Genomic DNA, 14,568 nt, shown 5'->3' with positions numbered 1-14,568 from the left:
CTAAACTTGCAAAGCTAGAAGCACTATGTTACTATGTAAGGACTTGATTGGGCATTCATTTCTACTTTTACACTGGCATCTCTTTTCTTTTTCAAAATCCAACAAGGAGAAAAGTATATTCTTTTCAGGAAACATTTGCCTAATGACCCAGTATTCGTTAATGATGAAGAAAACAAATTAGAACATTAAAAGTAATTCATTCTCCAAATCTCACTAAAGGGTTTAGATTTCAAGGGAAATTTAGAATTCTGGATCAAATCATTACTCAAATGCCTGGACTCAAACAGATATTTGTAGTCCGATGTTTGTGGCAGCATAAATAGCAATAGCCAACAGTTGGAAAAACCCAAATGTTGGACAAACGAAAGGATAATTGAAACATGGTGTATGTCAAATGTTGCCTTTAGACTATCACAATCTTTTTCTATAAAAATCTTACTACAAAAATCATTAATTTTATGAACTGAGATTTCTTTCTCTGTGGAGAGGAATTACGTTACTCCCAGCAAGTAGTATCAACATGAATACAGTACTTTTATTAATGAGACTGTTCTTATTGTCTAAAATATCCTTATATGGTACTATGACAGACATAGAAATTCCTTTGCAGTATGACAGAAATGAAGAGATTCACTTACCAAACTTGTACCTGACAGGTGCCTGTGAAGTTGTTCGATTATGCCCATTAGCTTTTGAATTGTCAGTATTAGGTCAGTATTTTCAGCTTCAAGCCTAAAGTGAATATTTTGACATAATTATTCTCACACATTGACTTTAAAGCATACCACATAATCACTGAACAAATATCTATGGTGCAACTACATAAAATCTTACAATTTGAAAAGCGCATGATTTGGCAATTGTGCTATTTTTCTAGTTGTGAATTTTGCATAATGTGCAAAATTAGAGATAATGTACACAAATTATTCTTTTCAAGGTAGCTCAAAGCTGACATTTTGACCCAGCTTCACACTCATGTGTTTATTGTTATAACTGATCTAATGGTCATACTACACTACACATCTGCTTTATAAATACTCAAGTTATTTTCTGTGCTGCTTTAACTTATACTTTTGCACGTGATCTTGCATCTTCTCAGTGCATCGTGCATCCTCTGGATGTCGAGCTCCTGCTTCTTGCAGCTAAAATAAAGAAAAAGTTATGTTTACTGATGATCTATGACATCTGACAATTAAGTTCGCAAACCTGTTGCAATGATGTTGCTCCCCTTTTTTTATATATATGTGAGGGACTGTTCATTATGAATTTCTACCAACTGGACACACAGTTAACCAAGTTTACTCTTTGGAATTGCTTAAAAGATTGTGTGAAAAAGTTAAGACGACCTGAACTTTTAGCCAACGATTCATTGCTCTTGCATCACGACAATGCACCAGCTCACAGGGCACTGTGTCTGAGGGAGTTTTTAGCCTGTAAACAAATAACTGTATTGCAATACCCTCCCTACTCACCTGATCTGGTCCCCAGTGACTAAATATGTCATTATCCAAAGATAAAGAAAATATGGAAAGGAAGACTATTTGATGACATTCAGGACATCAAGGGTAATATGATGACAGCAATGATGGCCATTCCAGAAAAAGAGTTCCAGAAGTGCTTTGAACTGTGAACTAGGCGGTGGCATTGGTGCAGAGCTTCCCAAAGGGAGCTTTGTGACCGCAGTGATAGTCAGCAACGAGGTATGGAGCACTTTTTCTTGAATGAGTTCTCACAATTATCATACCTTGTGGTACAAATACCCAAGAAATCAAACATACTGTATTCCAAGCATCCCATCAACTCTAATTTTAAATATTCACATAAGTGAATTACCAGGCTAGTCCAGTGATTATGAAAGTTAACAGGCTACTCTTGGGGGCAGTCAGATAGTCATGGAATAGTTTGAGGGGCAGTAACTAAATAAGAGCCAAAATGCCTGGGTTTTTATCCCAAGTCCACCAGTTATTAGCTGGGTGACCTTGAGCAAAATACTTAAATTTTTTGGGTCTCAGTTTCTTCATGTATAAAATGAGACAATAGTGGCATCTACCTCACTGGGATATTGGGAAGATTAAATTAGGGAACATATGTAATAGAAAAGGACATGGCACACAGTAAAATCAAAGGGTTTGCAGTTAGCATTATTGTTGCTGTATTTTAGGTTCTAATAAAATTTGATATTTTACACAGATGGGATGCGAATGGAAGTGGTCTCTTACACCAGTTACACTGAAATCATTCATCAAACTATCAGCAATGTCAAAAAATGGGGAGCATTAAGCCCAGAATATAACCCCAGTACTAAAATCCTTTTACCAATTCCAAGAGCCAACAGTACATTTTCTCTGCTTGTAATAATGTATACGTTCCTATGTACACTCAGTGTAGTCCATAATGAGTATGGACTACAATGCAAATACCACCTCCTGGATTGAGCATACAATTTATATGACCGTGAGAGGCAGGGTAAAGCCACTGATATGGAAATAACGGACTCTAGTGCTAAAGCCAACTTTCCAAATCAATTCCTTCCCAGCAACTGGTTCTGTGGGGATGTGTCAGAACTCAGAGGAGCAGATGGAAGCAGCACGCTCTGGCAGATCAGAAAAGCCGTCCTCTGAGCTGTAGTTAGAATGTGCTATCGACCTGTACACCCTGGCTGGCTGCAGACAGGAAGGGCTGGCTCCCTTTTATTTTAGTTTTTTATTTTTATGGACAGGGGGAACATGAGCATTTCACTGAACAATTTTCTATTAGAGATGTGCTTTCAGTTTTATATATAATTGTGAGAAATATTTTCAGAATAAAAGTTTAATTATATCAATGTCTCCAAGGGGAAGTATTGGTTTGGTACAAAATATTTAATTTTATCCTAACAACTGTTGAAGAAAACATTTTCAATTTATGCAAGGATAGGTGCCATCACATCAAATACTATTTCCCCTTAGACAAACTTATACTTAGAAAGACAGAATTCTCTCTCATGAAAAATTGAAACTATGTCAAATTTAGGGCTTGATTGCTCTGCACAGACTATCCGACAAGTGCTGAGGAACACGGGTTCAATGAGAGTTCAAACAGTCAGAGAAAGCTTCATGGAGAGGCCAGATTGGGAGCCAGAAATCCGGGGGCAGGGAAATCAAAACACTGGCTCCCACCATAACTTGTAAACTCGTGTTCATAGCAGAATTATTAACAGCCAAAAAGTGGAAACAACACAAAGTTCCATCAGCTGATGAATGGGTAAGTATTTTGTCCACAAGGTGAAGCAACATTGGGCAATAGGAAGAAATAGCTCACAACTGATGTGTGCTACAACACGGTGGAACCCTGGAAACGTGATGTTACGTGAAAGAAGCGAGTCACAAGGGACCTCACATCGTGTGATTCCATTTACATGAAATATCCAAAGTAGGCAAATCTACAGAGACAGAAAGTAGATTGGTGGTTGCCTGAGGCTGGGAGAGACAGGAAGATAGGGTGACAGCTAAGGGATGTGGGGTTTCTTTTGGGGGTAATGGAAATGTTCTATAATTGTGGTGATAGTTCCACATCTCTCTGAATGTAACAAGAGATATTGAATTGTATATTTTAAATGGTGAAATATGATATGGGGATTGCATCCCAATGAAGATTAAAAAACACACAAATATAGTGAATCTGGATTATTTTCTTAATTCTCTATTGTGGGTGTGCATACTATAATGATCAACATATTTCTACACTTTTACAATATTTCAAAAATGAAAACAAAATGAAGGAAATGCCTACTTCAACTGGTTTGTATACTGAACTTTCTGTACAAGTTAGTTTGAAGTCCATGAAATATATACCAATGCTGTAACCATTTACAAAAGTGATGATAAGAAATAAGACAAATTTCTGAATCGTTCTAGTAAGCATTATCTTCTGATTTTAAATGGCTGCTTCATCCTGGTAATGGAGATATCACTACAAAATATTGTTTAGTAGGAAGAAAGTCTCTCGATTTCTATGAGGAATGCTGCCTATTTCTCAACGTTACCAAGGGTATAGATATAAGAAAAAACATACGTTGCAAATAGCAGGATGGAAGCCAGAGTTTAAGGAAGAAGTGCATTATAAAGATAATAAAATTATAATAAATTAATTACACCGAAAACACAAAAGAAAGCTGCCCTTGAAAATCAGGGTCTTAAAACACTTTATATTAATCAACTATAGATGAACTGTTGACAGGTTACATTTCACACATACCTGACTCCTGATATGCTCTAATGTCTTGAAATCCTGTGTCTCAGCTTCTGAATTCATACGGTAACGTGATCTATCCTCCAGTGAAGCCTCTGACATAGACAGTTTTTTTGTGGAGTCAGGTAGCTCTTGTTGAAATCGTCTCCCAAGCATCTAGAAAGATGATTCTGTTAGTGATCTTATAATCACATCTATTAAATTATGTTAAAATTTGCTAACTCTAACATATTAATATAATATGTAACTCGAAAAAGATCACCCCATGCATCAGTTCACCTTGTTTTCTTCTTTTGGACACAATTCTGTCTACTGAATCTGGGTAAGACACAGAAGGTGTTATCCTGCTGCCCACTCACTATTACGAAGGTTACTTGAACAACAGATTCAGCCCCACTCTCCACTTCCCCTGATGAAGCCGCAGAGCTTAACAATCTACTGACATCTCAAGGGGAAATTGGTATGTCGGTGGGACTAGCGGTCGTCAAGTATACATTGTGGAATGTTTTCCCCCTTTTTTTATCACAGGCTTAAATTGACTTCACAGGTCCTCACATATGCAGTCCACTGCTCACAACCTTCCAACAGATTCCTGTATCTTAGAAGAAAAGCAAACTCATTCCAGTGGTCTTCATGGCCTGGACCTCCCTTCCTGCTACACATGAATCCTGCCTCCCCTCACTCGTCTGAAAATGGAGACCCAGTGCCAAATTAATAAATCAGAGACTGCTAAATTCTCTTTGAAATGGACAAACTTATGTCCAAATGATAGTAAATGGGCCTTGCGATGAGAAAAATGAATTTGTAAAAATATTCAAGGACAATTATAGATAGCAATGGGAAGATTAAATCAAGTAGAGTTTTGATAAAACTCCTCACATTTGTCCCAAATTATGATTTAATGAAAAATTAGCTGCCTTTAAAGAGGTCACAGGTCCTAAGAATACATTATTTGAGACTGAAATAGTTCCAATTTATATCAAATTGACATGAATAAAAACAAAATTATACCAACTAAAATGTGGAAGAAACTACTGAGGGAAAGGGACAGCATCTACACTTCAGTTCATGTGGGAAATCTAGAATTAACTCTCTAGGTAATCCACTTAATTGAACCTCTATCTCTAAAAACTCAGTTTGCATAGGAGCATTTCCATTTATCTGCTTCATAATGGTATTACAATGTGGTAACAGAAAGATGAAAATTATTATTGTAGCAGTATAAGACTAAATCATTCATATCAATATGTATCTAATAACAATTTATACCTTAAAATTTCATAGTCAACACAATGCCTTTACTCAAAGTAAAGCACCTCACAGGTCTAAGTTTTGTTTGCTGGATACAATGTATGCTTTTAAGCTGTTAGAGCAAATACATTTGTAATCTATATATTTTTAATATTCTGCTAGATTCAACATTTAGCCATCATCAAATATTTGAACATTGAATTTTCTTTCAGGAAATGTGAAAACTATCTTTCTGGATACTTACCTCTCTTTCTGATTTATCGTTTTCATACTGGCACATTCTTCCTTTCAAGTGATTCAATTTGCTGACTAACTCCTTAGGGCTCTCTTTCACCACTGGATCTTGTTTTTCACATTCAGCTTGACGCACTGTTCTAAGCCCCTGAAGCTGCTCTTCAATATTCATTCCTGACTTTTCATTATTGTCACTTTTGTGGAATGCATCATCCAGTTGCCTTCGAAGAAGCATGTTTCCACTCTGTAGGTCAGATCTTTCCTCCTTTAGGGATTCCAGCTTTCCAGTATACGGGTTCAATTTTTCTGGTTCCCTTTGATTCATGTGTTCAATTTCCTCCTCTTGACACTGAGTTTGGTTTAGGTCTTTCAGTACAGGTTCAGAAACCAATGTCCTTTCTCTGACATCATATCTTGCGTGAGGGAGCTCAGTGTCTAAGCTATTGGATTTACTTCCAGCTTTAGGAAGTTGCTGAGAATGAATCTCACTGTTTTCTTTTAGGTTACACATAGCAAACCCGATGTTGTCCACGAAATGCAAGCATTTATCTCTTAATTCCTGGAAAGAATTTTGTAGGGGTCTTAATTGCTTACTAAACTCATGATGATGGTCGGATTCCGCTTCTGTTTTCAATCTTTCTTTGCTTTGTCTTTCATTCTCCAGTTGAGAGTTCAGCATTGTATTCTCAGCTGTTGGGACATTAAGCTGTCTGTTATATTCAAATACTGTTTCTGTTAGCGTTTCGTCATTCTGTTTTATTGTCTTTTGAAGACGGTCCTTCTTTTCTTTTACATTTGCAGTGTCCTCAAAGTATTTTTTTTCCATTTCCTGCTTCTGAGTTATGAGTGTGTCCCTTTGTAGTCTTAGTATGGCGATTTCATCCTGCAACACGTGATTTTCATGCAACATGTCTTTTGCTTTTTCGTAACTCTCAGAATCCTAAGTAAAACAAAGGAGACTTGTAGCTAGCACTCAATGAAATGACATATCATGATATCCTCTGAAATTAAAGAAGAACCTAAGTGTTTATATAATGAAAAGGTTGCAGTACGTGGATATCCCACTGTAAAAATACAATGCTGAATCCAAACCTCCAACTTTATACGAGCATAAATTCCCCAAAGTTAAAAAAATAATAATATAAGATGCTGAATCCATGAAAGTGAAAAAGAGAATTTTAAAATCATCAGAGAATTTTAAGAGTCTCAGAACTGGAAAGGCAGCAAACCCAGAAGGCATCAAATAGAAGATTAAGAAGTCTGACTACATTTTAAAATAGAGGTCACCGTGTGAATATACACCTATCCCACAGTAAGAGTATTCACTCTGCATACATTTGGACTGATTACATTTCCTAGAATTTTTTTTCCCAAGAATACTCAAAAGATATTCTACTTTTCTAATATTTTCAGAGTCAGTTGTAAGATGAAATCTACTAATCACTGATAAATCTAGGCATTACGCTAAGCACTTCTTTATACATCAATGAACTCTTCGTTATCACAATTTCAAATAGAATGATTACAAAGATGAGCAAGTTCAGGATTTTTTCCCAGGACTTTGGACTCTACAATAGGGTGCTTGCTGCTCTTCTAGTGTAAATATATAAATTCAAAAGAAGCCTTAGATTTCAAAAAAAACTCAGGGTAAATAGGCTAAAAATTATAGAGCTCTTCTTAGAAAATAGAAAATTATTGTTAGAAAATATTTGCTGCTGCTTAAGTGTTGTTTCCTTTTCATAATGTTTAAAGGAGAAATAAATGAGAAATAGGGGAAAACACACTGACTTCTTTGAATAAAACACTCACCAATAAATTATCACTAAGTATGCATCATGGCATACAATTTTCTTCAAAAGTTCCTAGCACTGAAATAGGACTCTACTTGGAACAAATTGTTCCTTTTCTCAAAAGTAGGAGAATGAGATCTAAAAGATGGTCTCTGCACTGGCTATACTTCTACTCCTTACAATCAGCGGAAGTGAAAACTGACCTCTCTACTAATACAGCAAGGGGATGAAATCACTGCCTCAAATTGAAACTTCTGTTATTAGTAACAATAGTTTTGAGATTGTAGAAAGCTCATCGATCCCTGTAAAAAGTATTGAAAACCTCCCCTTTAGATGACACATTGGGAACGTCACTACTTGACTGTTGGACATAAAAGGATTTCAATCAAGAATATAATTTATTGCAATGGACCAAAAATGTCACTCTCCCTAAAATACACACACACACACACACACACACACACACACACACACACACTTTTAAAATCCTCTACAATTCCCATATGTACAACATTGGTTTTTAAAATATGTACATACACACATATTTGAAAATGACTAAACAAAATACCTCAGAATTCATTTTCTTAAGATTTATTTCTGTCTCCTTTTGTTGTTGAAGGCAATTGGTCAGAACTGTGTCATGTAATATTTTGTTGTCCTGTTCTCGGGAAAGTGGCCTCTGAGTGTTGTTTTCCTCTTGTACAACCTAGAGAATCGAATATGAACAAAGAAAAATTAGAATATAACTAAAATTTAACTGTTAAAAATCTTAATCTACGTTTACTTACTCCCAAATTATCGGACTTTAATTAGAAAGTGAAAAATAACTTGCCTTAGTCTAAATTAGAAGAAAAACATGAATCCGCAAAACTAATTTTGTCACTGTTTGAACTAAACAATTGGTTATATGTTAAATCCACCCAAAAAATGAAACAGTAGATGATTTTTAATGTCACAGAGGCTTTCTCATTTAAAATAGTTCACCTCACCATGTCTTAAATAGTGAGCCCCTACAGTGAATTTAAGAATATCTTTTAAAGATTAATAACTGGAGAATAGGCAAACTTTAATTAGAAGCCCACATCATTAACATCAATCAGTAAGAGAAGTAAATTCCTAAATATTAATTCACATTATACACTATGAGTGTTACACATTGTGTTATACATTGATATAATTATCTGTTGCATCCAATTCTAACTTATTCAATACCCACTAGTAAGAGCAGACAAAAAATTAAATCATATTTACTGATTTCCTACACTGAAAGGAAAGATATTAGAAAGTTACTGTTTGTGTCCTAACAACCAAAGGTCCCATCCTGAGAAGATGTGATTCTCTTAAAAAGCAGTTGAGTTGAGTGCATGACCCCATTCTCTCCCTGAATGTAGATGCAGAGTCCATTACACAGAGGTCACAAGGAAGAATCCATCTCTAACCTTGGCCTTAGTGACCAGCCATACGGAACTGCACATTTTGAACCCCTGAAAATCATGACTCCTTTCACGTGAGCCTGAATCAGTGGCCATCATTTTTACATGGTTCATAATTTCAACTGTCTCATCATGTGATTCAGTATTTGATGTTACTTTCTTTTTTATTTAAGGGAGTTATAAAAATTAAAGGAGCAAACAACATTCAGGACTTTATTATTATTTTTTTTTGCCTCAATCCAAAGATAAAGTTGAGCTATGAATATCTATAGATTCTAACAACATTTTAAGTTTTGTAACTAGTTCAAATGTTATAAATATCATTCAGTTATGACCTTTTGACTCTAAAAGGCTAGCATGGAAGGTAATTTCAATTGGACTCTATTATATTATTAAAGCACAGAAAACCATATTATACTAGAAATTTAAAATTAAATTTCACATACATGTGTGTAGTTCTTTTCGTTTCCATCAAGCCTCGCTTGTCCTTCCTCTGATGTCATTCCTAGGTGTTGTCCTGCTGACAAATCTATGTATTAGTTAAAACGAACTACTTAGAACAATTAGATAAAAGCTATAATCTTTATAAATACAGAAAATAACATCTTATCAACTGAGACTTCAAATTAAGCGTCATCTTTTCCTGAATATTTACTTTACTTAAGAAATACTTCTAATTAGCTAACACTTCTAATTAGCTAACAAACCATTTGGGAAATATGAGATGTCACAAAGTGAAAGGCATACAAACATGTCAAAAATTCATCCACAAATTCATTCAATGAACATCGATAGAAAAACAATCAGAAAAAAACCCTACAATTTAGAAATGCAGTACAAACACATCGAGTTGCACTATATACTCTGTTCTCTACCTCGTAATATACCTTTTGAACAACACCCTAAGATTCAACTGCAATGTCATTCATTGTTTCCAGAATGACTTACTTCTGATGCATTTATCAGTGTACACCCTTCCTTATATCTGAAATGTTTTCCTCTACTATTCTGAAAATTTCTTTTCACCTTTGAGGATTCAGCACTGGGGTTTAAGGAAGAAGACAGAGAAGAGGAGACAGACTGCGGACACAGCTGAGATTCCCATCACTGCTGGGAAAGTCAATTCTAAAATATATAAAGCCATAGAAAATCCAAGAAATATTTGATTGTTGGTTTCGGAAGGTGCTTTTTCATTTACAATACATACAGTTTTAACTGATACTTTTGAATTCAGAATATAAAACTAAAGCTAAGAAACTATGTTTTGTTTCACTAGGCAACCTTTAGATCTTTATGAAGTTTTCCCATCTGGTCCTAATGTTCTAAGTATAATTCTGCTGCCCACTCCCCAGAGTATGCTAAATACTAGTCTAAAGGAAATCACGCTTTCACCTCATTATCTTTCTTATTTCCATATGTTATTGTGGTTCAGGAAGAATACCAATGTCTTGCTAAAAGTCATTCTGTTTGGCTGTTAAGTTCCATAAACAGAGTAAACATGAAGTAGATTTTGCCACAAAATGACTATTGGAAAGTCAGAACTACGATCAACCTACATAGAGGTGGGCTAGAGTTGAACACTTTCTGTTTCTTTATTTCCTTCTTTGCTTTCTCTGTTTTCTGGTAGCTGTGATTCACTCAAGTCATGGAGCCTATAATTACATAACAGAAACACACCTACAATCTGAGTCTCTAGTTTATCTATTACGGTCATCTGTCCAAACTCTGTGGATGCTGACAGAGTTTTGCTCATGGAGTGTGATGCAAATGGCCTTTTATCACCAACTTTCCAATCCCTGCATCTTTGACCAGTTTCATGATTGGAGGTCAAAGAAGTAGAATCCAATCTGAATTCTGGGATTAAGTTTTCATTTATCAGGATGTAAAAATAACACAAAGTTGACTATCTTGTAAAACTTCCTTTTTCAGAGAAGCAGTCACACGTCCTCTTTTCCCCCAAACACACTATTCCTTCAGAATACATTTTATTTTAGGTGTCCTACACTTGCCATTTACATAGGTAAGTTTAATTAACTATTGTCACGCAGCAATTTCTATTACATAATGTGTTTCCAATTAAATATTTCCTTCTTAATAGTTAAGATGGTACAGGGTATGCTTTTTTTTGTTACTGTCAAAAGTTATGTGTAACCACTTAAGTTTAAATATGCATGACAAACATGGGTTTACAAAAACTTTTAATGAATCGTACTACTTCAAATAAGAAACTATTTATTATAAGAAAATGGTCTTTTCTAAATGCTCCAATATCTTCAGAATTCGTTTTTAAACCTTAGATAAATAGATATTCATATGACAAATTACAGTCCTGGGCGACCTTATTGTTTCCAAGGAAAAATGGGATCAAACTGGGTCCCCATGAGCTCCAAAGAGTACAGGGCACCATGAGACAGAAAACAAATACATAACAAAACATTTTCCTTTTGCTTTTTAAACACAATCTCAGCTTAAATCTATGAGACAAGTGAAAGAAAACCACAACAACTGTAGAAGTGAAGCTTTAAAGCCTCTTTTATCACTTCACATCCAGGGAGCCCGTACATCATTTAAAACGGTGGTTTCCAATGTCATGTGAGAATCCGTGAAGTCCCAAGGTCTGTCAGTCGAGGGGCCCGAAAAGGTCAAAGCTATTTTCACAGAAAGACTGAATGTCATTTGCCATTTTCACTCTCATTCTCTTCTAAGTGTACAGTAGAGTTTTCCACAGCCGTGATATCACAGCTCTGATGGTGACATCATAGCTCTATGGTTACTGGGTCGTAGCTCCAATGGCTCACGCAATGCATGACTGTGTGTGCTCCTATTTTAAATTGTTCAGTTTTTATTTCTAATATTGTAACTTTCTATGGAGACTACCGACTTAAAAATATTCTTTGGAATTCTCAATAATTTTTAATAGCATAAAAGCATCCCAAGGCACAAAAGCTTCAGAATGCCTTTTTTCAAAGATTGTGTCTACCAAATATTCATTATCATTAATTACTTCTCCCATTTTTAATAATCGAAGACACCATAGGCGCACGTACACACATAGCCAGTGTCTGCTCAGCAGAACATCTGGTTGGCTTAAGACCATCAGTGTCACAACACTAAGAGGAAGTAAAGTTAAGACACAAATGACATGGTAGCAACTGAGGCTTACTTGGGTAAACGTCAAAATTCAAATGACCATTTGAAACGCTGGAAGTATCTTCCAGTTTGATTATTAACCTCTGAGAACCCCTATTAAGTACAGGGGTTCCAAACTGGGACATTTAGGATATCGAAACAAGAGGAGAAACATTTTAGTGAAGTCACCCTTTTAAAATCTTGTTTTCTTATTCCTGTCGATGTCTTTTTTCTCAAACATCGATACCAACAATGACATCACGTTGTTTATGTGAAATACTTCAATTAAATTTGTAACAAAGGAAAGTAAGTCTGAATAGAAGACTGTGAGCACGTCAAATGTCCTTGCGTACTCCTTCCCAAAATTAAATTGGTATTACACAGTGTACCTGGTCTGAAGGGTTGCACATCGTCCATTCCTACAGCTCTGTTAGGAACAGGATCTTCCACTTCAATGCTCGGCTGAAGGGGTTAGGAAACAAGATGATTAGTAATTAATGGACACTTCACACCATCTCTAGTTAATAATTCAGGATGAAAATGTTAAAGTTATCACCTCCAAGAAAAGGATTTTTTGAAAAATATGTGTTTAAGCATATATTAGGTTCGTGCAAACGTAATTGCAGATTTGCAATTTTTTTTAACCTTTTAAACCTCAATTACTTTCACAACAACCTAATACTTTGATAAGTGTACTTGATATAACTGTTAAATATTTCTAATGACAGATTTGTTTTTTAGTGTTAAAACAAGATACTTGCTTGACATGGTAAGAACCCTTGGTGTATGTCCAGTTGAGTTTAGACAGAACATTTTAGAACCTACTTCATCTATGTCAACAAGAGCTAGGAAAAACCGAACTCTTATTGGACAAAAAATTTGATAGAAAAACATGATTGAACCAAGTGGCAAAGAAATAAGAAAAACTTTTCATTAAATTGTGTTTCAATAAATGATAGGAAAAATGTTATATATAGTTATGCAACTTTTCAAAAAAGTATAATAATTTCTAATCAGGGAAAAATAAGAACATTTATTTATTATAGTCATCTGAAATGTACCAGACACTTACTATGCACATTTTATTTCTTTTCCACCCAAAACAACAAATATGAAAACAGTTTGATGATGGTTACCCCACTTCCTGCTTGGTGGCCATTCCAAGACATTAGAATGAAATGATGAACAGATGTGATCCATTGTTGTCTCTGCCCAGCAGGTTTTGCTCCTAGATCTTCACATGACTGGCTCCTTCTCATGCTTCACTTGGCCGTTTTTGTCACCCTCAGAAAGATCTTTCCTGACCACCGAAACTGCACTCCCACTCCTATTCCAACTACAACCGTGCCCCCCCCATGACAATATTCTCTAACCCAGCATTCTCCATTCTCTTTAAATGACCCAGATATAGTGACTTACAATGGACTGTTCATTTGTTTTTCTGCTCCTACAGCTACAGCTGAACCCCTGAACTTCCCCATTCAGTGTCTAACTGCCCAGCACAAAGCTGGTATCTAACTAGAAATTTACTCAAGGTGAAACACTGAGCTCGCACCAACAGAGCCTCAAGTACCGAAACACTACACATCAACAGGGTATCGCCTATCACAGTCTCCTGAAGTTTAGCATCCCCCAGATTAGAAATCCACATGCCCCTTCTAACTTTTCCACTCTATTCTTGACACTACTGCCATTTGATTGTCCTTCAGGTTTACAGAAAGTGTCCTCACCATTTAGTAAGTCACTACGGCCCACTGTGATCATTGATTTTATATTTCTATAGCTCCCTTTACACTTCGCAAAGTGTTTTCACATTTGTTACCACATTAGTTCATTCCACATACTGAAAGGTAGGCATAAGTACCATTACGACAAATGAGGTCACTGACATCCGACAGGTTAAAAAGAAGTTTCCCCAAGATCCCACAGCTAGTAAGTGACCGATCCAGGATTCTAGTGTGTTCTTATCGTCAAACACAGTGCCTACACCAGTAGGCTGCAGTTGCCTATATCAGAGGATCACACCTTTCTTATATCTTTCAACAGCTGTCATCTCACATTGGCTCATCATTACATTGTACTTCTAGTACTACGAGTACGGTCGCCATCAAGTTACTCAATGCTTGCTATTTTAACTGAACACGACAGTTGTTACATATTAAAGCAGCACTCAGCCAAATTGTTGTTAGTGTAATCCAACATATTATTAGTATTCACCAGGCTTTTCCTACTGTAGAAAATGTCCTTGCGGACCTATTTGACAATACAAATATAATGATACTTTGATATCCCAGACATTATGTTTCCTAGTTCCAAGTTACAAACAAACCCTACTATCCAAATTCTTTCTGAATTTCATTAGGATATTTACACATCCACAAAAACCACAAAGTCATGCATTTGGGCATAGTTTGAACTGGAATAACTTTAATTTTTAGGTAAAGTTAACTTCACAACCCAAACCGATTCCTTATGACTTGGAAGCCTACGTGTTTTATACT

General features: G+C 35.8%; 1 protein-coding gene across 1 annotated transcript in view; it reads right to left on the bottom strand.

The window, feature by feature from the left end:
- Nucleotides 1-4,197: 4,197 nt before the first annotated feature.
- LOC308495634 (ankyrin repeat domain-containing protein 26-like) overlaps nt 4,198-14,568 on the bottom strand; it is a gene marked incomplete at its 3' end in the record, with an annotated part of 32,357 nt that continues 21,986 nt past the window's right edge. The window contains exons 5-9 of the mRNA XM_081080599.1: nt 12,457-12,529; nt 9,385-9,455; nt 8,074-8,211; nt 5,726-6,655; nt 4,198-4,386 (exon numbers count right to left, since the gene is read on the bottom strand). Coding sequence (XP_080936725.1) covers nt 4,198-4,386; nt 5,726-6,655; nt 8,074-8,211; nt 9,385-9,455; nt 12,457-12,484 — 1,356 coding nt within the window. The 5' untranslated portion in view covers nt 12,485-12,529. The remainder of the gene's footprint in view (nt 4,387-5,725; nt 6,656-8,073; nt 8,212-9,384; nt 9,456-12,456; nt 12,530-14,568) is intronic.

This window comes from Rhinolophus hipposideros, assembly GCF_964194185.1.
Source record: "Rhinolophus hipposideros genome assembly, contig: HAP1_SCAFFOLD_50, whole genome shotgun sequence".
In the NCBI taxonomy this organism is placed as follows: domain Eukaryota; kingdom Metazoa; phylum Chordata; class Mammalia; order Chiroptera; family Rhinolophidae; genus Rhinolophus; species Rhinolophus hipposideros.
This window is presented reverse-complemented; position numbering and strand designations above follow the sequence as displayed.